This window comes from Equus quagga, chromosome 14 (genome assembly GCF_021613505.1).
Source record: "Equus quagga isolate Etosha38 chromosome 14, UCLA_HA_Equagga_1.0, whole genome shotgun sequence".
Lineage (NCBI taxonomy): Eukaryota > Metazoa > Chordata > Mammalia > Perissodactyla > Equidae > Equus > Equus quagga.
The window spans coordinates 55,168,694-55,194,391 of NC_060280.1; the positions used below are offsets into that span (position 1 = coordinate 55,168,694).

General features: G+C 36.0%; 1 protein-coding gene across 1 annotated transcript in view; it reads left to right on the forward strand.

The window, feature by feature from the left end:
- GRIA4 (glutamate ionotropic receptor AMPA type subunit 4) overlaps positions 1-25,698 on the forward strand; it is a 365,546-nt gene that overhangs the window by 122,688 nt on the left and 217,160 nt on the right. Inside the window, exon 4 of the mRNA XM_046686080.1 lies at positions 7,270-7,509. Within this exon, the coding sequence (XP_046542036.1) occupies positions 7,270-7,509 (240 nt within the window). The remainder of the gene's footprint in view (positions 1-7,269; positions 7,510-25,698) is intronic.

Below are 25,698 nucleotides of genomic sequence, written 5' to 3' on the forward strand. Positions count from 1 at the left end.
GTAATCAAAACAGTTGGTACTGGCATAAAAATGGACACATTCACTAATGGAACAGAATAAAGAGCCCAGAAATAAATCAGGGATTTATGGTCAAATAATATTTGTTGAGGGAGCCAAGAATAGTAAATGGAGAAGGAAAATCCCCTCAATAAATAGTTTTGGAAAAACTGGATATTCACATGCAAAAAAGTGAAATTGGACCCCTATCTTACACTACACACAACAATTAACTAGAACTGAAGACTTAAATTTAAGACCTGATACCACAAAACTCCTAGAAGAAAACATAGAGAAAAGGATCATTGACATTGGTCATGGCAATGATTTTTTGGATATAACACCAAAAACACAGGCAACGAATGCAAAAATAAACAAGTGGGACTGCATCAAAATAAAAAGCTTCTGCACAGCAAAAGAATCAACAACATGAAAAAGTAACTTCTGGAATGGGAGCAAATATTTGCAAATCATATATCTGATAGGGAGTTAATATTCAAAATATATAAGGAACTCATACAACTCAATAGCAAAAAGACCCCAAATAATCTGATTTAAAAATGGGCAAAGGAAGTGAATAGACACTATTTCTTCACAGAAGACATACAAGTAGCCAACAAGTAAGTGAAAAAATGCTCAACGTCACTAGTCATCAGGAAATGGAAACGAAAACCACAATGGGATATAACCTCACACTTGTTAGAATGGCTGTTGGAAAAAGACAAGTGATAACAAGCGCTGGCGGAGATGTGGAGTAAAGGGAACCAGTGTGCACTGTGGGTAGGAATGTAAATTGGTATAGCCAGTAGGGAAAACAGTATTGAGGTTCCTCAAAAAAATTAAGAATGGAACTACCATATGATCCAACAATCCCACTTCTAGTCATAGATCTGAAGGAAATAAAATCACTGTCTTAAAGAGCTATCTGCACATCCATGTTTGTTGCAGTATTATTCACAGTGGGCAATACATGGAATCTAAATATATATACTTAGAATATTATTCAGACAAAAGAAAAGACATAAATTTTGTCATTTACAACAACATGGATGAACCTTCAGGGCATTTTGCTAAGTGAAGTAAGTCAGATAGAGAAAAACAACAACTGCTTGATCTGTCTTACATATGAAATCTGAAAAACCTGAACTCGTAGACAGAGTAGATTGTTGGTTGCCAGGGGCTGCGAGTAGGTGAAATGAGATGTTGTTCAAAGGATAAAACTTCTACTTATGAATAAGTTCTGGGATCTAACGTACAGCGTGGTGACTGTAGTTAGCAATACTGTATTGTATACTTGAAAGTTTCTCGGAGAATAAATTTTAAATGTTCTCACCACCACCGCCACAACAAAAGAAATGGTAATTATTGAGGTGATGGACGTATTAACTAACCTTATTGCCGTAATCATTTTACAATATATACGTGTGATCAAATCATCATGCTGTATACCTTAAGCTTATATAATGTTATAAGTCAATTATTTCTCAATTAAGCTGGAAAAAAGTTAGAATTTTACCACAAGTATGTATGTAAAATTTAAGGGCAACAATTTAAAGAATAAAGATAGTATATGTAACTTCCGAGATACTAGAGGAGAAAAAAGGAGAATTAAGAAAACTTAGTCAGCCCAGTAGATGGTCTACTATTGGGAGAGATGTAAATTAATATAAATTTGTGGAAAGAAATTTAGTGATATTTACCAAAGACCTTCAAAAACATCCATATACCTTACTTCATAATTTCACTTCTAGCAATTTAGCCTAATAAATAACCAGAAATGGTTGTTATGAAAGTGTCAGTTATAATAGCAAAAAATTTAAAACAACTCAAGTACTCAATATTAAGGAATTTTTGGAGATAAATATTGGCACATATCTCAAACAATATTCTTTTTTTGTTTTTTGGGGGGTGGTCTTGAGGAAGATTAACCGTGAGCTAACTACTGCCAGTCCTCCTCTTTTTGCTGAGGAAGACTGGCCCTGAGCTAACATCAGTGCCCATCTTCCTCCACTTTATATGTGGGACACCTACCACAGCATGGCTTGCCGAGCGGTGCCATGTCTACACCCGGGATCCGAACCGGCGAACCCCAGGCAGCCAAGAAGCGGAACGTGCAAACTTAACCGCTGCGCCACGTGGCTGGCCCTTCAAACAATATTCCTTAATTAATTTCTCCACAAAATATTTATTGAACTCTTCCTATGTGTAGGCACACTCCTAAGTACTGGATACAGAGATTGTTCTGGTTATTTATTGAGGCAAAAAAATCTCAAACATTGTGGCTTAAAATAACATCAATCATTTACTTTGATCCTGGTTTTACATTTGGGACAAACCTTAATCTCTACTTCATACATCAGCTGTGGCAACGTAACTGAGAAGTGAAGGGTCCATTTCTAAGATCATTCGTTTATAGTGCTGTTAGGTTGGTTGTGGCTGTCAGCCTGGAACTTAGCTGGTTCTGAAGGGCAGAGATCTTGGTTCCTTTCTATGTGGGCGTCTTCGTATCACGTGGGCTTCTTCACAGCACGGTGGCAGGGTTAAAGAAAAAAAAAGTGTTCCTCCAGAAAGAAAGAGCTATAGGTTCAGAAGTCACATGTAATCGTTTCTGTCACACTTCAATAGCTGAGGCACTCACAAAGACCAGCCCAGGTTCAAGTTGAAAGAACAAACTCCAGTTCTGAATTGGAAAGTAGCGAAGTTCTGGAATATAATGTGAGAGAGGAAATACTGCTGTAACCATTTTGGAAAATTCACTGTGGCACAGAAGTGGTGAAACGCAATTAGATACATGGATCTAGAATTTAACAGAAAGATTTGAGGTAGATGGTACCGTTTGAGGGATCATGATTACAGGGATGGTAATTCAGGCTCTGAGATTGGACATTTCACCTGGAAATCGTATTTAGAGTGAAGACATGAGTAGGGAGAGGAGAATTGTAAGGTGCACGAACTTTAAAGGATCAGAGGAAAAGAACTGTTCAAAGACAGTAAGAAATGCCTAGAGAGAGGAGATGAAGACTAGAGTCTGGTGTCAGGAAAGCAAGCCAAGGAAGCATTTGGGAGAAGTGTCCAAAGTTTCCAACACAGCAGAGAATTCTAGTAAGATAGGAGCTAAAATGGAGGACTTAGGACGTAGCGGGTCATTAGCAAAATTGATGAGGTGATTCTGGTGGCTGGCAAGTACTGGAGCTAGATGAGCTGGAAACAGCGTAAGTAGACAACGTCTTCAATAAAGGTCACTGAGGAAGTATAGAAAGAGACAAGAAACGTCACGCCAAGAAAGTTCTCTATTTCATAAAATGAAAAAGAGTTGAGTGTGTTTAAAAACATTTAGGGAAAGCCTTTAGAGCAGAGGCAAACTGAGGATACTGGAGAAAGGGAAGGGAAATAGATGAAACAGTGGTCTGTGTTCTTTCTCTCCGTGCTGCAATAGGAATGCAAAATTCAGCACTTCGCTTGGATGTAGGTCTCCCAACTTGAGAAACACTGAGCTAAGACCATACCATTTGATTTGTATGTGATATTTATCTATAAGTTATCACAAATTGTATAATAATTTGACTTGGTTTGGCATCTGGAATGAAACTGGGTGACTACCTGAGGAGAAAACAGATTTAATTAATTGACACCATCAGGTAAAAGATGAATGGATCATTACTGTGTGTTTGTATTATGTATTTATTTACATAATACACGATCCAAGTGATCTCATTAGTGAAGCAGAATATAGAATATGCACTTAAAATCATGGTTGGAATATTTCCTTGAAAGTCTTATCCTGATTAGTGTTTGTATCCCAAAATAGGTATCAATCTAATATCATTGCATCTATTTAGTGACTAAGCATTAATTCTTGTTTATTTTATTTAGCCATGTTATACAAGAACGTTAAAATTCAATTTTTTCCCTTTTATGTATTCTGAACACATTGCTATTCAGCTTAGTTTACTCTCATTAATTTATTATGCATTTATATAGTTTAAAAAGTTCCGTTGTTTGAATAATTATTTGTATGCTAAGCAACAATAGCCATCATAAGATATAACCATGTAAATTTTGATTTGAGCATCTGTAAAGCTATATCATACTAAATATGGAAATAATTATATTTTAAAATTTAAATCTATTGGACAAAATAAAATACTATCCAGCATATTACATAAGATAATAACATTGAATGTTTTACTGACGATGTATCCACATACATAAGAAACTCAATAATCTTTACCTTCCAGGCATATAATCTAGTTTAAATAGATCCACCCAAAAAAAGTTTAAAAGAATAATACAGAAACTGGACATTTGTAAGGGGAAAATAAAATGTGAGTGACAGAATACAGCCAGAAGCCAAGTTATTAGTCCAAGACTCACTATAGATTCAAAATAAGTTTATTAGAGGCAGAATGACAGACGGCTATGACAAAGGGAGAATACATAGATATTTATGATGATGTCAATGAATTAAAGCATATGGAAGATGATTAAATATCAGAAAATATTAAATTTGTTGAAGCTCAAATGAAATAAATTAAAATATGTTAAATAGTATGGCAAGCATGAGAGTAGTGGAAAGTTGTGATTACATTGAAAACAGAGAAGCTTTATGCAAAGTATATTGGTTGTTTTTGACCTTTTTTTAGTAGTATAATACTTTTTGCACATAAAATTGCATTGGAAGTAGCTCAGTATTTGAAATTGATTAAATCAGAAGTGCTGTTGGGTTTTTGAGGAGAGAGGGGTACCAGGGGAAGGGTCCAGCCTTGTCCACCCATTTTTATCAGTAAAGTATAGTAAAAGTTAATTGAACCTGATTATTTACTACATACAGATTGAGAATGGGCCCTCAATTTGCATGAAAATCAAGAGAACAAGAAAAAATGAAAACATAAAGGAACCAAGTAACTCCAGGTTACCCAAGACACACTCAAATGTCATATTATGGTATTTCTTATGTCTTTCAAGAAAATTACAGCCAGTCAATGTCAGAACAAGCTTTGATCAATCTGCTCGAGTGATCAAATTCTAGTTCCTGGGTGAGCATAGAATTAGAATTGGCTGTTCTTCCTTGGTAGAATTTCTTTATAAACCCTAATACAATATTCATGAAAATAACTAGTGTTTGTCATATAAAATCGAGATACTTGGTTTTGGATCCACTATGGTATTTCACCCTCTAATCCTTTTACTCTCTTAGTAAATAATAGAACTACTTAAACTATATATATGGGTATAAAAAATTTGTGTTCATAAAATCTTCCACTTAATAAGTGCCTCCTGTATCCTCATAGGATAATAGTTTTACATATGTTATCTCATTTAATCCTTGGCATACTATTTATTCATAGTTGAGGCAAGATTAAATAATTTAGCCAAAGCCATCTGGCCAATAAATGAAAGCACGAGCATTTGACCTTGTTCACAGTTTGTAGTCTTTCCCCATATCTTAACGTCAATTCTATCTTAGTCTTGTCTACTTGAATATAGACTCTGGTCCCTTAGTTGGGTTTCAGTTTTTCCAGAACATATACAATATCTCTTAAAGCATCCATCTAAAGAAGCCCAACAGCATCATTTTCTGTCCATTGGTACCCTCTTCTGTTATAATTACATTGCTTAGACTCTATCCCAAATTTCAAGAAGCCCAATAAACAAGAACAAAAGAAACACTTCCAAGTTTTATTAATTTATCTAATTTAATTAAGTTTCATAATTTTCTAAAACCCAGATATTGTAGAATACAGAAATAAATATTATTCATATAATTAGTTTTTTCAAGAGCCTATTATTGCTTTAACAAAGCAAAATCTAATTTCTTTGTATCACAATGAACTACTCCTAAGAAAAATACCTCTAGATTATCCTATACTCTAGGCTTCTTATTGAATTTAGCAATTAAATATAACACATAAAACAAAAACTTTGTAGAATGAAAGCCTTCTTAAACTAGCTGTGTAAGCCAAGGAGAAATGGGACCTTTAGCCATATGTGATAAACTATAAGAATCTGAATTCAAACAGTCTTGCTTTACCGTATAAACAGGAAGAGGGGGGCAGGCCCAGTGGTGCAATGGTTAAGTGTGCATGTTCTGCTTCGGTGGCCCGGGGTTCACCAGTTCGGATCCTGGGTGTGGACATGGCACTGCTTGGCAAGCCATGCTGTGATAGGTGCCCCACATATAAAGTAGAGGAAGATGAGCATGGATGTTAACTCCAGGGCCAGTCTTCCTCAGCAAAAAGAGGAGGATTGGCAGCAGGTGTTAGCTCAGGGCTAATCTTCCTCAAAAAAAAAAAAAAAAAAAAAAAACAAGAAGAGAGCATCCCCCAAAGCAGGTTTGTATCCTTTAAAATGTATGTTAGAAAAAATCACCCAAATTTTGACTAGAAATCAGTCATATCAAAAGAGTGATCAAAATATGACTGGGCAAAAATTTTGAGAAGAATGTCTTTTCTTTTTATGAATTTGCCTCATTGTTCTTGCAACACCTGGGAGCATGGACAAGAAAGGCAAGGTGAGGCTGTGCACCTGTCTATCTACGTGCCTCTGGCTTCGGGAACACTTGGTTCTATGGTGTTTTGGAGTTGCTTTGTCTTAGCTTTATGGCCTACCTAGCAGCTACATAGCTGGCTGCATTCCACTAAGCATCTAGGATACCCCAATAGTGACTTTCCAGTCAGCATATCTTCTGTTTTCAAACATCATTCAGAAGAACTCTAGGGTTGTGATAAAAAATTAAACTGCCATTGGAAAAAAAGTAGCATTTTAGGCTGAGTAATAAATGCAGCACAATTCAAAATAGAAAAGATATGCATATGGCTTAGGAAGGATGGCACCAATGTAATTTACATACTCCTCTGATTAATGCTCAGAAATTTTGAAAGTATAATATTATATTTTTGTGTGTAAGAAAAAAATACAGAGAAAAATTTGTTTATCTCACTTAAAAGTCTGTAGCATAGGATTTGCCACATTATTCTGAAATGCTATATATTACTTCATTTTAGTCAAATCTCTCTTTAATTCAAATTTGCTTCTTGAGAAAGGAAGCATATAGCCCCTTGTTATCTCACTCAATGCAGAGCTTTGAATACAAGCTCAAGAATTCATTAATTGATTCTACAATTAATTGCACACTTCACTTTTACTCTTTCCTTATATTATATTCCTGGCATACCAATGATTCAGAGATTTCTTTTTTTAATTTCATAGACTGTAGATGTGGAAATCAATTTAAAGTCAGCTAATAGTTTTCATTTTTTTCTTTTGTTTCAGTCTGTTCCCAGTATTCTAGAGGAGTATTTGCCATTTTTGGACTCTATGATAAGAGGTCAGTACATACCTTGACCTCGTTCTGCAGCGCCTTACACATCTCCCTCATCACACCAAGCTTCCCTACCGAAGGGGAGAGCCAGTTCGTGCTGCAGCTAAGGCCGTCCTTACGAGGAGCGCTCTTGAGTCTGCTGGATCACTATGAATGGAACTGTTTTGTCTTCCTGTATGACACAGACAGGGGTAAGTCATGATTCTATGACTATATGAGTAAAACTTTCATTTTCAACCTGAAATGGCCTTGTATTACTTGTGTGATTTAGCAAGATATTTTGATCCCTAATATGGCTAATGTCAGAAAATGGTTGAGGTGTATTATCAGTATTTTTATCTTGACTGTAGGGGGAAATTTCTAATTAAACAAGCTTCGGATTCACAAGATTACTCATGAGCAAGCCATGCTTTGTTACCTTGTTGAAATTAGGATAAATAATTCTTTAAAAATTTCTGTGATGATATTTCAGGCACAATCATAAAATAAATATGTTTTTTACCTCAAATGCAAATGATTTAATGTTTTGGAACATCTTATATAATAACAGGTTAAGCTGTAGCATTGATTTTGAAATACAAAATTTAAATTTGTAATCGAAGGGTCATGACAGTGACAATAGAGGTGTGGTGGAAAGGCTTTGCTTGCTGGCAACCTTTCACTGGCTATAAAGATTAATAAGTGGTACCATATGACTCATGTGTTGGAGAAACAAGGTGGTTAACTAACATTAAATTATTGACAATCCATACATTTTTGTACAATATTTAATATACTTTGACCTTTCAGTTGGAGACATAACTTAAGGAGTTCGTGTATCTTTTTTCAATTCTGTTTTTTATTTAATGACTAGAATCATAGAAATATATTACATTTCAAAATAAACACCAGAGAACCACCTGTGGAGTTTTTTCTTCAGTCTTTTTCCCTTAAAGTATAAGATTTATGAGAAGACAAAGAGTTAGAATAAAAGTTGAAACAGGTAACATTTTAAGAACATCCTTGAATAGAATTCTACCTGTGAAATGAGTAAAACAATAAATATGAAAACAATAAGCAAGCAAAATAAATCTTTGGAAGATATAATTGCCTTTAAAAATCCAAAGCATAATTTCTTATATTACCTTTAAAAATCCAAAGCATAATTTCCTATACTCAGAGATGAAAACTGGTTAAATGAATTCATCTTTCTCATTGAAATTCACATACTTAATTAGATGAAAATAGTATGTCATACAGGATGTTACATCAGTGGTGGTCCTAGCACATTACTTATTATATTGTCAGTCTTGGTAAATTTTCCTTTTAGAAAATTTAGTATCATCAGTGTATTTTCTGCCTGGTTGCAGCATACTCTAATTTTCATTTGGAAATAGGGGAACATACCCGTATCTCATGTATCTCTCATGATGAGCATCTTAGAGAATGTAATGCAGATTAGAGAGTTAATCACTCTTCATTCCTAACTTTTGGAAAAATCCTTAAGCAAGAGGACACTGAAAATTGAAATATAATGCAAATTAAAACAACAGTGACATACCACTACATATATGTTAGAATGGCCAAAATCCAGATCGTTGACCACACCAAATGATGGCAAAGATGTGTAGTAACAGGAACTCTCATTCATTTTTGGTGAAAATACAACATGATGCAGCCACTTTGGAAGATAATTTGGCAGTTTCTCACAAAACTAAATATTGATATAATCCAGCAATTATGCTCCTTGGTATTTACGCAGAAGTGGAAGCTTATGTTCACACAAAAACCTGCACACAGATATTTTTAACAGCTTTATTCATAATTGCCAAAACCTGGAAGCAACCAAGATGTCCTTCATTAGGTGAATGGATAATTAAACTGTGGTACATCTAGACAAAGGAATATTACTTACAACTAGAAAGAAATGAGCTATCAAGCATGAAAACACATGGAGGAAACTTTAAATGCATATTACTAAGCGAAAGAAGCCAATCTGAAAAGGCTACATGCTATATGATTCCAATTATATGACATCTGGAAAAGGCAAAACTATGGAGACAGAAAAATATCAGTGGTTACTGAGGGTTAAGGAGAAGGACAGATGAATAGGTGGAGCACAGAGGATTTTTGCAGCACTATCTGTGGGATACTATAATGGTGGATACATATCATGATACATTTGTCCAAACCCATAGAGTGTACAACACCAGGGGTGGACCCTAATGTAAACTATGGACTTTGGGTGATAGCAGAATATCAATATAGATTCATCAATTGTAAAATATGAGAGTCAAATGCAAAAAAAAATCCAAAATCCTTCAATAAAATTGATTAAATATGGTAAAAACATTAATCATAATGTCAAGAAATATATACTAGGATGTTGATGAGATGATTCTTCCTGTGGTTCATTTTGACACAGCTCAATTTGCCACTTTGGGCAGAAGATCCTTATATTATGACGTCTTGGTCTCATAAAAATACCAGTGGAATCTATGTCTCACTTTTTTCCTCTGCCCCTATAAAAGCAATCTCTGGCAAGGAAAAGGCTGTAGATATCCGTGCATCAGCCTGTCAACCAAAAACCTTCTGTTAAGGTAATCCAACACAACTTCAAAACTGACATCTTTATTCCAACCAGTAGTTGCAGGAATGAAAAATAACATATCAGGAAAATGGTCATTTCTTGTTCAGATGACTCTCTCTGCCATGATACCACCATGCTTTCCAAAATTCTGGGTCTTAATCAGGTACTTGCAAAGGACAAGAAAAATTTTTTCTCCCTTTGAAGTCGTAGTGCTCATTTTATAAATTTAGGATCACAAGCTTAATTTATTTCTTCTTAGATACTGTGCTTAAAATCATGTATCATTATCAACAATTCAGGTCTGAACCTCAGTTATGAACATATGATTAACTTTTATCATAAATATAGTTAGCTGATTCATCCATATTTTCACATCATTAAGAAGAAAAGAGCACTTCAACATTAAAGATCAGAATATTTTGAAAATAATGCACAAAACTAAGTGTAAAGAAATAAGATAGTATGGTACACTTTGGTACTTTAATCCTCTACTCTTATCATGAACTACTTACCCAAACATATTTCCTGTTGTAACTGCCTCAATATGACTCTAAATTTCTCCACAAACTTGAGTGGAACATGACTTTCTCCTGCATCATAAATCCTCATTTGGCAATAAGTTATTTCATTGATCCACTCAATTATTTCTGATACCTAAGTGATACAGTGATCTCTTAAGATACAAGAGTGTCACTCTGTCATAACTTATAGTGTTTTTAGGTCAAATTATAGTCACTAAAAGATATGATACTTTATTTCCACTGATATAAGACCTGTGTTCTAACCCTGGTCAGCTATTTATGAGCTGTGTGAATCTGTCTATATTTTTGTCCACGTTTGTGAAAGGAAGGAAGGAAAGAAGGAAGGAAAAAAAGAAGGAAGAGGGAGGAAAGAAGGGAGGGAGGAAGGAAGATAAGAAAGACAATTGAATGCATTGTCTTTAAGGCCCATTCAAACCGTCTTTAAGGTTTCTTTATATTTTATATTCCAAATATTCTATTTCTTCCCTGGATATAGTGGGCGGAAAGAGAAAGATAGTAGGTGGCATAAGTAATCTCTTTATCAGCATGTGATTCCCTATTTCTGTTCATTTGATTGCCTCTCAAAGAAAAAGAAAGTGTTCATTCATTTATTCATTCAATTTATCTGTTTAACATTCAATAAAAATTTATGGTTCAATTTTTCTGTGTCAGGTACTTTGATAGATATTAAGAATGCAATAATGAGCAAGACACTACTGAAAATAAACTCACATGCTATGACTTCATTAGAAAATGGTACACAACACTCTACTTGACAACCAGAAACTTACCTTTGATACATAGCTTGATGTTTTATGATTTTAATCTAGAACACAACTATTTTCCAAAAAGATCATTGCCTTATTTGGAAAAACAATTATAAAACATCATTTAAATACTAACTTTGATAAAATTTTTGAGTTGATAAATATGAGCCTATTGGATGTTTGAAATGTGGTTTATGCACCTGAAGAACTGAATTTTAAATTTTGTCTAATTTAATTGATTAAGTAGCTACATTTACCTAATGACTACTGTATTGGACCACACAGCATATCTAAGCACTGAGCATGTTTGAAATAACACATTTCACTTTGAGTGAAATTTTCAAATCTCTTTTTGACTTATATTTTACTACGTAAGAAAAGAACTTAGAGAACACCCTGTGCATAATCCTTTTTCCAGTAATTTTCACATTGCATTATTTATAGATTTATGTATCTTTTCTTCCCCCAGAAATATGTCCTTCTCCAGTAATTATTACATCTTTTTATATTTACACTTTTTTTTGTCTAGCATAGTAACCTCTGATAGGCATACTATAAATATGAAATGAACTAATGAATTAATCAAGTGAAGTCCTTGACAGGAGGTATCAAACAATTTTAGTGCTCTAATAACTAGTCGTGTAATTTATTTGTGTCTGTGTGTGTGTGAGGAAGCTTGGCCCTGAGCTGGCATTTGTGCCAATCTTCCTCTGTTTTGTATGTGGGACACCACCACAGCATGGCTTCTTGAGTGGTGTAGGTCCCCGCCGCTGATCCAAACTCGTGAACCCTTGGCCACCAAAGCAGAGCGTGTGTACTTAAGCACTATGCCACCAGACTGGTCCCCACGTAATTCATTTTTTATTAATGGTACCATGTTTTAATGCATCGAATAGTTCATAGACTAGTTAAAATGAAAAATTCTCTTCTAGGGATGGTACTTGAGTTAAATGCCATTTTCTTATCATGAAAAAATGTGTGGAGCAGGCTGAAAAATAACATTCTTGATTTACATATAATTAAGCTAAATGTTTAGAAAATTTTTAAATAACCAATATTTTTGTAACAAAATCCTTAGTGGAAATTTTCTCAACTCTAATTAACGTGATGTCATTTTACTTGAGTGAAAAAGATGTTAATTTAAATATTTATAATATAAGCAGTGGTTATTTTCCCATTTGAAATAGATCTTTTCAGAAGAACATATCTTTTACTTGTTTCTGTTGCCCAGAATTTTAAATATTTATGATGTGTTTATGGCCATTCCTCATATCACTGGTAACAAGATGAGTTTATGATCAAGTGAGACATGAGGCAACATAGATTTAACATTTAAAAAATTCTAATAATCACTGTCAGTGTTTTTTAAAACTGTTATAATGGCCAGCAATTTTGCTCTCTCATCCAGAGTAAGCAGCAACTGACACTGATCTTGTTTTGCTTAATCCTGGTTCTCTTTAATGCTTAATGTTCAACGTTTTACTCGCATTACTGCTCTCCAGGCTAATGGCGTTATTTCACGGATTGCTAAATATCTTGTATCCGATCGCTTAGTAAATATTATAACATTATGTAAATTGTTCCTAGGAGAAAGATATTTGGCAAAACATTGAGTAGAAAACTTTACTTTGGTTTGTTTCCTTTGGTCTGTTTTTTTTTTCTTTTTAGCTTTTTTTTTTTTTTACAAAGATATATTCTACACATTGCATAACATTTTGGGAAATTTAGGAAACAATGTTCCAGATGGCTTAATACCTATATGCTGCTATCCCATGCTGAAGCCAGGGCAAGAAGTGACAAGAGGATGGAAAAAGGCGCCTGTGTGGGGAGGGGAGGGATCTTGCTATTTTATTTCTACTTCTTGAGTTTTGCTGCATATTTGCCTTTTATTTTTAAACTGCCTTAAATCATTTTGCAAAAAACGTCAAGATTTAAATAACAGAAAAGGCACAAATGAAGAGGAAGTGACATGCAACACCTTTAAATGGTCTCTTTCACTCCTCAATAAATAAGCCTGTATCAGTCAGTGCAGAGAGCTCTCCTATCTTCTTTTTTGGGCTCAACTCTGATTCTCTTCATCCCTATTTTCTTCTCATATTGTCCCATTCCATCATTCTTTCCCTCTTTCTCTTCCTTCCCTCAGAACCTAGAGTGCACAGGCAACGTGATTTCAGGTGCACTGGGAACCTTAATCCTCTCTCATCCATTACCAGTTACGGACTGTAAGATCCCATTAAACTCAAATCTATAAATCATATAAGGAGGTGGCAGAGCAGATAACTCTAAGAAATATAGCATAATGACTTCAAGTCACACCAAAGTAAAATTACTGATATCCGCTCCTTCTTTGAAGCCCCCTTTAGATGGGGGTGAGACCAGGATGGTCAGGGGTAACTGTACACCTGTCAGCTGGACTGAGAGCCACTCAGAGGAGCTCTCAGCGTCTACAGTGCAGATTATAAACACCATTCTTTCTCTCTTTCTCCTCATCTCAAATTCCTAATTACTACATCTTCTAATACTCCACTGACACACAGCTACATTAGTTGTGCCACTTAAAATGCTTCTGGCTCATTTTTCTTCTTAAAAACAAAATTAGAAACACAAAAGTGAAACAGAGTTAACTGACATGTAAATTCAGGAGAAAGAAGAAACTTTCAGGTTCTAACCTGGTATTATCCAGAAGGAATGAATAATTTATCTTTAATTCTTGATAGTATGAAGCCCCATTTCCAACTTATTTCCTAACCCTAAAAAATACCTTTAAGTGTAAAATCCTGAAAAGGTTGGAAAGGTTCCCTTTTTGTAAACCTCCCATGGCGATCCTCAGGCAATTGTGTTTGTAGCGAACCCATTAAGATTTAAACTATTTTTTTTATAGCTCATTCATGTATTTGCTTACTGACTTTTATTACATTTACGGTCAGGCTGACAATGCCAAATATTGACTTGTTGCCAGTTGCCAAGTGTGAGGATAATCCATTCCACCAGGAGGAGAACAACACTTAACTATATCTTTCAGGCTTGTATCACTGCCTTCCTGCTGGAACCAAGCCAGTGGGAGAGCAAAGGAAAATACAGGTATAAAAATAACACTGGAGCTTCCTGTGGAGATCCTAACTTGTAATAGAGGGAGAAATGGCAATCAGAAACAGGCAAGGCAGCCCCTGGTCTCTTCATAGCATCTCTTTTGGTGTCACAGCAATGTTTATTCCCTGCCCTCCTTAACCTAGTGTTACCACTGTGGATTAGGAAGGGGAGCAATAGACTGAGAGGTGAGTAGATCGGATGAAGGAGCACCGGTGGGTGTTCTTATAAAGAGGGTTCTGTACCCCATCCCTTTTCCCTGGTGAGAGGAGGTGAAGGGTGGTACCCAGCTATCTGTCTCCTTCCACTTTCTCTGGTTACAGAAGGAAGGATTTGGGGGAAATTGCTGGAAGTCATATCCTGAAAGAGTGCTGAAATCTAACAAGGAGAATGAATCAGAGTAGGACTGCCAAACAAAGGCATTAGCAAAGAACAATGACATGAAGCTAAAATGAGGGTATCCAAAGGAGAGAGTAGAGTAAACAGCAGCAAAATAAGACGTGGGTTGTTGGGATGGAGAAATTCTGGAGACCAAGTACAGAAGCCTCCAGTTGCTTTTGTGAAGCCAACAGCCTTCCAGACACTCATTTGAAGGGTTGAAGAGGCCTGAGTGAAATGACAGGGAAAGTAATTACGCAGCCCTCTGAATATTTGTCCTGGGTCAATTTAGTTGTCACTTAGTAAGCGCTTGGCCTACATTGTTGACTGACTGAAAAGTCACCTGTCTGGATGTTCTTTCTTTCCCCTATCCTTCCCAGGGTCAGTGCTGTATCTGAATAAAAGATAAGAGCAGATCTGGATCAGATCTTTGGAGGCCTTACTCAGTGGATCATGTCCCACCCCCTGGAAATACAAACTTCAAACAAATTGTAAAATAAGTGTATGGGAGTCCGACAGAATTCTGATTTTTCCCCCATGGTGACCATTTTCATGCTTTTTCTGAAATATTACATTTGTAAAAAAAAAGGAGGAGTTTTGCTGTGATATAGCACTGGCCACGTGCTGAACCTGTCAGTTGAGGTATTCAGCCATGTCTGAGGACCAAAGGGAAGGAACAGGCTCCTTGAGAATCCTTGGATTGATGGCACATGGGTGCAATGTTTCAGCAACTTTCTTATCCAAAGAGGACAAACTGAGTAGGCTTTCTCACTGGTTCCATCTTGTCAGTGACCCATACCTTTCTAAAGCAGTAAGTCTGCAAATGACTTGTAATTTCCTGACAACTTCTTCATTTAAAAAAAATTGTTGCTTATCTGAAGATCTGGGGGGAAAATCTTTCTTTTAGAGCCTTGAACACATTGACTCAAGATAACTTATAATGTCTCCATGAATTTTCCTTCTATTATAAAAATGGAACAAATGTGTGTGTAATAACAATGCACAATTAAAGTTGAAATCTTAGTGCAAAACTTATGTCAGAATTCAAATGCACTCAATTGAGGGGTTTGATAGTTTATTCACTGTTTTATAGCACATATGATATCAGGGCTATGGGAAGCAGTAACTTACTATTTGATTCAATGGGAAAGAGTTTTTAGATACAAGTTCCTTATAAGTGAAGCTATGAAAGCCTTGCCAATCTCTTGCGTGTCCGAATAGAAATAATTCCCGAATCTTTCAGTTCTGCAGTCCAGTTGCTGTCAGTGGAGGACAGTCATAAGACCACAATGTTAAGAGCCTAGATTCAAATTCCAGCTATACCACTTATCACGTGTTTGACCTTGGGTAAGTTCCCTGACATTGCTAGATCTCAGTTTTCTAGTCTTAAAAATAATATTAATAGGGGCTGGCCAGGTGGCATAGTGGTTGATTTCTTGCGCTCTGCTTCGGCAACTTGGGGTTTGCTGGTTTGGATCCCAGGCATGGACCTATACCACTTACCAAGCCATGCTGTGGCAGGCGTCTCACATATAACATAGAAGAGGATTGGCGGCAGATGTTGGCTCAGGGCTAATCTTCCTCAAAAAAAAAAAATTTAAAAACCGGTATTAATAATCAAATCTACTTGGTCACCATGAGTTATATAGAAAGTGCTTGTAAAACTCCCGGAGTATGGTAAACTACGTAAGTTAGAGCGATTATCTTATTGTCATTATTATTATCATCATCATGATTAGTGTACTAATACCATAATAATTTCTGCTTAAACTCCAATAAATACTTATCATTTTAATATTCTTAACCATGGCTCAAAGGTGTTTGGTTAATATTTTTATTATGAGACATAAATCTTCGTAACATGTGGGCATTTCTGACAGATGCAAAATTGATGAAAAAACAAACTTAAAGCATGAATTTGTGATTTCTTATTCTTTGTTTCCTTTAGAGACTTTCCTTCCTCTAACTTCTCTTAGAATGCTGGCATTCTCCCTGGGTTCTGTCCTAAACCGCTTTGTCTCTGTAAACTTCTTCAATACAAAGCTGCATATGTCACCTTCCTGATTAGAATGATTTCATGACTCTTCAGTACCCTTCATATAAAATCCGAGTTCCTTAAGTGATGCTCTGCAAACCGTCTCTTGATTGCTTTTCCCATCTCATTTTACAGTCCACTTCCCCCAAAACACCAAGTCCCGGTGAAAATGGCCTTTCTAAAGATTTTGAGCACACTAGATTCTTTCACTTGCCTTGACAATTCTGCAAATGCTATTCCTGCTGCCTCAAAGATTTACCCCACATCTTTTCCCTAGTCACTCTTACCATTCCTTCAGGTCTGAGCATAACTTCCTTCAAGAAGTTTTTTTCTACACATTTACCCTCGAGTGAGTTAAAGCCCCTTCTGTGTGCTCTCATAGCACTCTCTGTTGTTTCTATCAAACACAGTATTCTAACCATTTGTTTAGTTCTATGCCTTCATCATGAGATTCCTTAAGGTCTATAATAGCAGGGATTTTGTCTTACTCATTGGTTTTCCCTGAGGAAAGGGCTCAACCTGCCATTTAATCACACTCAAGACCTATGAATGAGTGGATCTCATGGTATCATCCTCACTTGCATAACAGTGACTTCAAAATCTGTATTTATAACTCAATCCTCACCCTGGAGCCAGACTCACGTACGTAGTAACTGTTGGGTGTCCCATTTGTATCTAAAAACTCAACATCTACCATGTGCCCCCTTAAATTTGCTCTTTGTTCTGTATTCTCTATCCTAGAAGGTGGCACTCTGCCTTGCATGCTGGAGAAACAAGAGCCTTCCATACTACATTTTCTCTCTCATGCAATCACGTCCAACCAATCCTCAGTCCTGCCAAATGTCTGTCACATAAAAATATGCCCAATGCTTCCCCTGCTCCGTGTAAGTGCGTGAAACATGGATTTGGGGAGGATATCCTGGAGCTTTTGCTCAGACCCACTTCATTCCCCCGCATCAACCAGCTTTTCTCCTTGGCTCCAGTACTGACCTCCTCGAATCCGTCTTCCATGTATCTGCTGGGGTAAACTATCTGCAACACAGATCTCAGATATGTCACTTCTGTGCTTTAAAATCTTCAAAAGGACACAAACATTTTACATTGTACTTGCCAAATACCTGTCAGGAAGATTCTCCTATGTATTTGGAAAGAATAATTTCATAAGATACTTGTGTAATGTTTCTGAGGAAAATGCCATGGAAATGGTTACAAACTGTTTTCTATCTTGGATTGTGTATCATATAGGAATAGTTTAGACTGCAAATAATAACAAATACAGAATAACAGTATATATACATGTATATATGTGAATATAAATATGAAATACACACAATATGGAGCTGTTATGTAACTGCTATAGAAGCTCCATTATCTTCTGGCAATAAGACTCTTACGTCATTGCTACATCATCCTCAACATGTGGCTGCACTTTAAGCTCCTTGGTGGCTACTTCAGCTCCTATCAGATCCGTATTACAGTCAACAGGAAGGAGTGGAAGGGAAATAAAACCACACCACATCTCTACCACACAGGTCATTTTACACATGTAATTACACATGCAATTTTGTAGAAAGGTTATATTGACCTTCTAGACTATGTTGCACAATATTACATATTTTTCTGTTTTCTGAATGAGTTTGCATAATGTTAAAATTAGCTTTTCCTCAAACGTTTGGCAGAACATGCCTTAAAATATTTAAGCATGATGTCTGAAGAACTTTTTAAACCATGCTTCAATTTCTTTCATGATTCAGAAGCTTATTCATATTTTTCATTTCTCCTTGTCTCACATTTGCTAAGATACGTAAAATACGCTAGTATGAAGTGCTTAATGGATTCGGGCATAAAACAGGTTCTCTGTGATACTAATTCTTTGGAACTTTTTAGAACTTTCATGTCCCAGTGCATGGCTAATTTTAGTAATATTTCATGAAGTCTTAAGAATAATATTTACTTTCTATTTTCTTAGTTGCCAGGTTCTATATAATCCTTATATGTTTTTGTTAAAATCTTCTGTGTCTTTATTAAATTTCTTACTACCTGATGTAATTGAGAGATCTAAGTGGAAAGCTCCTTTTTTTTTTGAGGAGCATTAGCCCTAAGCTAACATCTGCTGCCAATCCTCCTCTTTTTGCTGAGGAAGACTGGCCCTAAGCTAACATCCATCCCCATCTTCCTCTACATTTTTATATGTGGGACGCCTGCCACAGCATGGCTTGAGAAGCAGTGAGTAGGTCTGCACCCAGGATCCCAACCAGTGAACCCCAGGCCACCAGAGCAGAATGTGCGAACTCAACCACTGTGCCACTGGGCCGGCCCCCGGAAATCTCTTATTTTGCTCATAGAATTATCAATTTCTTACTGTATTTCTACAGATTTTTGCTTTATATGTGACATATTTTAATATAAAATACTTTAGAATTTTTAGTATCTTCCAGGGAAATTGAACCTTTTTATACTATGTAATGAAACCCTCTCTCCTTAATAGTGCTTTTTTGTCTTGAGGTCTATTTTTTGAATATTACCATAGCCACCCAAGCTTGCTTTTGGCTTATCCTTGTGATGTCTATCTTTTGCCATCTTTTTATTTTCAACTTTCCTGCATCCTTATGGGCATATCTTTTTGACATCACAACTGCCATTACGCATTGGGTAATTTACTGCGTGTGTTACATATTGAATTCTCCCCAAACCCAAAGGCAAGTAAAATTATTATCCCATTTTATTCCTGAGACAATTAAGACTTAGAAAGTTTAAATAATTCACCCAAAGTCACATAGCAGTCAGTGACAGAGCTGAGACTCCGTTGCCTCTGTAGTCATCAAACTCTTGCCTTTAATTACTATGTTAGACTAGACTAAGAAGAGTTTACTTTATGTTCATTATGCCTTCCTTAATGAGGGAGGATGATCTATGCCAGGGGTCAGCAAACTTTTTCTGTAAAGAGCCAGATAGTAGATACTTTAGGTTTTGCAGACCATATGCTGTCTGTTGCAACTAGTCAACTCTGGTGTTGTAGTGAAAAACAGCCATTGATAATAACAGAAACGAATGAGCATGTCTATTTTCTAATAAAACTCCATTTATGGGCTCTGAAATTTGAATTTTACACCATTTTCATGTGTCATGAAACCTTATTTTATTTTGTTTCCCCGTCTCCCCTCCAAATATTTAAACGTGTAGAAACTATTGATACCTTACCGGCCATACAAAGGCAGATAGATGGCCAGATTTGGCCCATGGGCTATAGTTTACAATATGTGTACATATTCCCATTAAAAAACATTGTGTTGTTTAATAAGGTTAATTTGTGTTAAATTAAAAATTCGCTAATGTCTTAGAAGGAATTCTCCAATTATATGGGTAAATGGAGTGTTACTGCACATGTATGGGTAGATATGAGTAGATATATTCCCAAGATTATCTTTTACTCCTACTCCTTTGGGAAATCTTAATATTTAAACTCTGTAAGACATGAATAAGATTTTCCCTGATAAATTTTTGTCTAGAGTCACAGTAAAAATTTTTCTGACAATTATTTTCTGGGTGATTTTTGCCTCTAATTAGTTCATAACTAGGATAACCTTCTGATGTATCACAACATTAGCCAGGTCTCCATCCTATGTCGTACCAGCTTGTTTTGTAAATATGTATCTGTCACAGATATTTGTGTTTGCTTTGTGCACTTTTCACATCGTAGCTCACCTCTATGCTACATGCTAACAGATTATAGAATAGCAAACAAAATGGCATAAAGAAACATTTGAGATCAAGGTGGAGGAGCGATTGTTGAATCAAATATAAGGACCATGTTTGACTGTGTGGTATGTGCATGGTGCTGTGCTAAGTTGAGCAGGGGATTGAAATGCAAAATAGAAATAGGACATGGGTAAATATCAAGTTCAAAGTAATAGAAAATTCTAATGCTTTTAGGGGGAGGATAAAAAGAGTCTGAAGAAAACAGGATTTTCTAGAAGAAATGAGAGTAAGAGAAGAGGGCACTCCAGCTACAGCAGGTAGCACAAACCAAGGCATGGAAGTGAAAAGTTCATGGAATTTTGCAGATGCTTAGAAGTCTGATTTGATTAAAACCTTTGGCACAAGGGATTTACAGGGAGGTGGAAGTTGAGGCCAGCAAGGTGGTTGTGATAACCATGTTTCATTAAGAACTCACTAGAGTTATGTGTTGGCCGAATGCCATCATGTGTTTACTTAAGCTACATTTTAAAACTCCTAAGAGAGTTCGGAATGTAACTAGAATCATCAGCTCATGGCAGAATAGATAAGATCTACTGAACAGATGGAACAGATCAGAAGATTTTAGTATCTAAACACAGTAGTCGTTGTCATATAAAAGATTGCACTCTTACCATTTCCAAAGTTTATTTTAAGGGTTTTATCAGTTTTGATAGATGCCAGATTAAGATCATTGAAAACAAGCATTCTCCTTCTACTAGAAGAAAACAGCAGGAACACCCATCTTTATAACAGTCTGCCACTTTAATTCGAAAAGTAGAGAAAGGAATTTTGTGGCAGATATTGCTTTCTGGGTTTTTACATTTTTGCCTGCTTATATCCTGCCAAAAAAAGATTCCATGTCATGGGGTATTTTATGTGAGTGCACGTCTCTGTCTTTTTCACTTCATTGGGAATCATTTAGCTCTTTTCATATGAATTTTAGAAAAAGATATCTAAGAGGTACATTTCTATCAAGTCTAACTTAGGGAAGATTTGAACTGTGACTTACTTAAAAAGTTCTTCTACTTGTAAGTATCTTACAATACCCCCAAACACAACCTTAAAAGGACAATTCAGAAATAGACAATAAGTGGAGTACGGAATGAAAACTGACATTTTGTCACTGGTATATCTTAAAGAGATTATTTTTTCTGTGGTTCCATATTAAACTTGATGATCTGTGTTAATTCCTATGTACAGTTCTTATCAGAAATGTATGTTATTTGAAGCCTTTCAGTTATTTCATTTTGTGAATTTTATATTATCTAAGTTTTCATTCAATTATTTAAGAAACAAATGACATATAGAATCATGAAGTCCACATACCTATTAAGTTTAAAAGATACTCTTCTAAAGTAAATTTATATTTGGAGGATTTCTCCCTCTCCCTTCATCCCCTGAAAATCTGTACTGGTTTACACAGCAACTACAGGTAGTGTATTAAGGAGTTAGCAGGTTTTAAATGGCCCTGGCTGCTCATCTAAAATGACAAATTTGAGAGTGAGTTGTGTTCCTCCATATTAGGCATACATTGCCTTTATATTACTGTAGTCGGGGAAAGGGATGTTGTTCCTGAAAAGAAGAACAGGGGGAAAAAAGACTTAAAGAAAGGGAATTTTTATTTTCTTAAGAACAATCTTCTTAGTAGCACCTGGACTGGAAATTATTGTTTCTTGTCTAAAAATATAGAAGCCAGGTAGGCTTATCCTTACTAGATGCAAGAGACTTATTTTTTTTATTTTTTGGTGAGGAAGATTGTCTCTAAGCTAACATCTGTGCCATCTTCCTCTATTTTATGTGGGATGCTGCCATAGAATGGCTTGACGAGTGGTACTAGGTCCATGCCTGGGATCTGAACCTGTGAATTACAGGCTGCTGAAGTGGAGCGTGCCACTGCACCACCAGGCCAGCCCCCCAAGAGACCTATTAAAGATGTGCCATTGTCAGAACAATGCCAGTACTACCCATTGGGCTAGATGTTATTATAGCCAAGGAGTTGAACCCCCAGAATTATGTGACCAATGGTGCCTTCAGTCCTATGACTAAGCGGAGTATATGCCCTCAGAAGGAGAGGACCATTAAAGCAGTACAACTTTGAAAAGTAGATTCAAAGAGCATCCCAAGTTAGCAAAGGCCATGAAGCAGCTGAACTCAGTACAGATAACACAGGGTGCAAAGTGGAACAGATCATGGAATTGTCATCGTTTTTCTGATCCAACATAGGGAAATACTCCTATTCAGGACTGTAATTCTGTACGGAAATGTTTAAATTTAAAAGACATAGAGTAATGTTTTTGAAAATAGCAACAGTAGAATTGCATCATTGATAGCAAAAGTTAAGATACTGAAAATTCATGTAGGTTAGACAAATCAGAGTGAGTTTAAAGACATGCTGGGGCCAGCATATTGCTAAAGAAATCGCTGATGAGAAAATGAGCTGATAGGTGGAATCGAATGTGGAATGGATGATGTTGAAGTGTGTAGACAGGACAAAGTCTGACAATGGTGCCCTTGGGCACATAATAGCTAGAATTTACCAGTTACTACAAAATCTTCATAGGTCTGAAGATTTTCACTCCTAATCTCTAGAAAAGGGGTCAGCAAACTACAGCCTGTGGACCGAATCTGGCCAAAAGTAATTTTTTATAAATAAAGTTTTATTGGAACATAGCCACACTCACTCATTTATGTGTCATCTATGGCTGCTTTCGTACTACGATGGCAGAGTTGAGTAGTTACAACAGAGATTGTATGGTCTGCAAAGCATAAAATATTTACTTCCTGACCCTTTACAGAAGCTTTCCAACACCTGACTTAGAACCTTCATTGAAAATTGATTACTTCAATAGAATCACCTTAGGTGAAAAAGATTCTGAAGTTTCTGTTTGTTCTGTGTGTGCTTTCATAGCTAAGTAGATCAAATTTCCATAATACAAAAATATCTTTTAAAAATGATTCATAGAGCCAGCCCTGATTGCCTAGTGGTTAAAGTTCTGCACACTCCGCTTTGGTGGCCCAGGTTTGGTTCCTGGGCACTTCTGGAACCACATTTCTGCCAGTCACCATGCTGTGGTGGCAACTCACATAGAACAACTAGAAGAATTTACAATGCTACACAACTATGTACTGGGGCTTTGACAGGGGGAAAGGAAGAAAAAGGACGAAGATAGGCAACAGATGTTAGCTAAGGGTGAACCTTTCCCAGCCAAAAATAAAAATATTTATAAAAGTAACTCAATAAATATCTGTGAAGTTAATTTCAGCATCTATGAGAGTGTGAATATGGGTACCATGGAAAGCATATTATGAATCCACAATCTCTTGAACATAGGTGCTTGCACCTAATATATCGCATTCCTGACCTAACAAGGTCTTAGTTTTCATATCTTTTACAATAATGATGAAATATTCCTTTCATTTACTAGATAAATGGAACTCAAGCCTTTCTAGTTAAAGAATAATATTTCCCATTTTTGAGGGTACCCTACAGTCATAGGCCTGATCAAAGCCCCTAGTGTAAAATATCAAACTAAGGATTGTGCTAAATGTCAACTGTTTGTTTGCCTTTACGCATGAGAGGTATCCATGAGGGGAAGAAAAACTTTTCCCAAAGGCATCTTAGCATTTAGAAGTTTCCATGGTTATGGAAATAAAACTTAAAATAAAATAATGTTTTCACTTATCTCGAGTCATATTTAGTTTGTTGTTGTTGTTGTTCTTTTATGCTGTATTGTATTTTAGCTAAGTAATAGATTTGGACTTTGCAAATTAAACTTGGAATTGTATGTAGCCACAATATTTTTAATGTTATAATGAATTTAGACTTATTTCCAAAATCCTAATTGCATCCATGTATATGGTTTAGTTTTGTTTGAAGACTTCCGTACTTACTAGCTCAAATAAAATGTAGACCAAAAGCAGAGACACCATTTTCTCTAATCCTGATTATTACCATAGCCCTTAACTGACTTGTCAGCTTCTCTCCTTACCGCATTCTGTGTCTTCTCAACACAACAGCCAGAGTGAAAATTCTAAAACAAGCAGATCATATCCTTCTGCCCAAAGCTTTTCAGTGGCTTCGTAGCTCGCTCAGTGCAAAACAAAGTTCTTATCATGGCATGACAGGCACATTCCATCCTCTGGGCCTTTATAAATCTTCTTTGCTCTGCCTGGAATATTCTTTACACACATGGAAGAGGACTTCACTCTCACACGTCCTTCAAATCTTTACTTAATGTCACCCTCTCTGACCACTCCATTCTTCATTCTAGTGTTCACCATTCTCGTTTACTGTTTTATTTTTCTCTATAGCACATTTCAACACCTTACATTCTGTATATTTTACTTACTTAACATAGACTTCACTACAACAGGGTGTTTTGTTTCTTTATGCACTGCTGTACTCCCAGGGTCTAGAATTGTACCTGGCACATGGAAGATGCACCATACATCTGTGCCAGATGAAATTTGGTAAATGAATTTAAAAAATGGGCAAGATTAATGATGAAAGCAATAAAGGACCGGAGCATGTGCAACCATCTAATAAGTATCACAGCTGAGGGTGGTCTGGAGTTCCTGAGGTCCAGGAGTGAATGACTACCAATGCTTGGTATCTAGGACATACATGAAATTCATGGAGTATGTGACATCCTTGTGACTTTTAAGTTTTTATGCTTGAACAAGGAAAATATTCTTTTTTCTTTTAGCACTTAACAGTTGGTGACTGTATAAATAAGATGTGGTATAGTATATTCTTAAAAACTTCTAAAAGAGGGAGAAAAGAACTTTAACATGTTTCATTCTAAATTCACCAGGGTTAGGCATAAGCCCAATGTATTTTTGATAACTCTTATGCATGTTTTGGATACACAAGTATATACCACAAAATGCAAATGAATAAAAGAAAACTATGAACAGGGGAAAAGGCTGATCATAGTTATTAAAAAGTTACAGTCAAGTGGTGTCTGAGATTCTTCAGGAATTTATAATCTAATAACAATAGCAGGCACTTATATAGTGCTTCCATGTGCAGGCATGGTTCTAAAATCTTATTTCATCTTCACAACATTCTGACTTCGGTGATATTATTTAAATTTTACAGATGAGAAAACTGAGGCTTATAGAGGTGAAATAACTTGTCCAATGTCATACAGCAAGTAAGTGGCAGATCCAGTCTTCAAATCAGGACAGTATGACTTCAAAATCTGTGCTCTTAACCACTACATTATGCTACTAAAGAGGACCTCCACCATTAATTTGAATCAGAGATAGCCAAAGAAGACAGC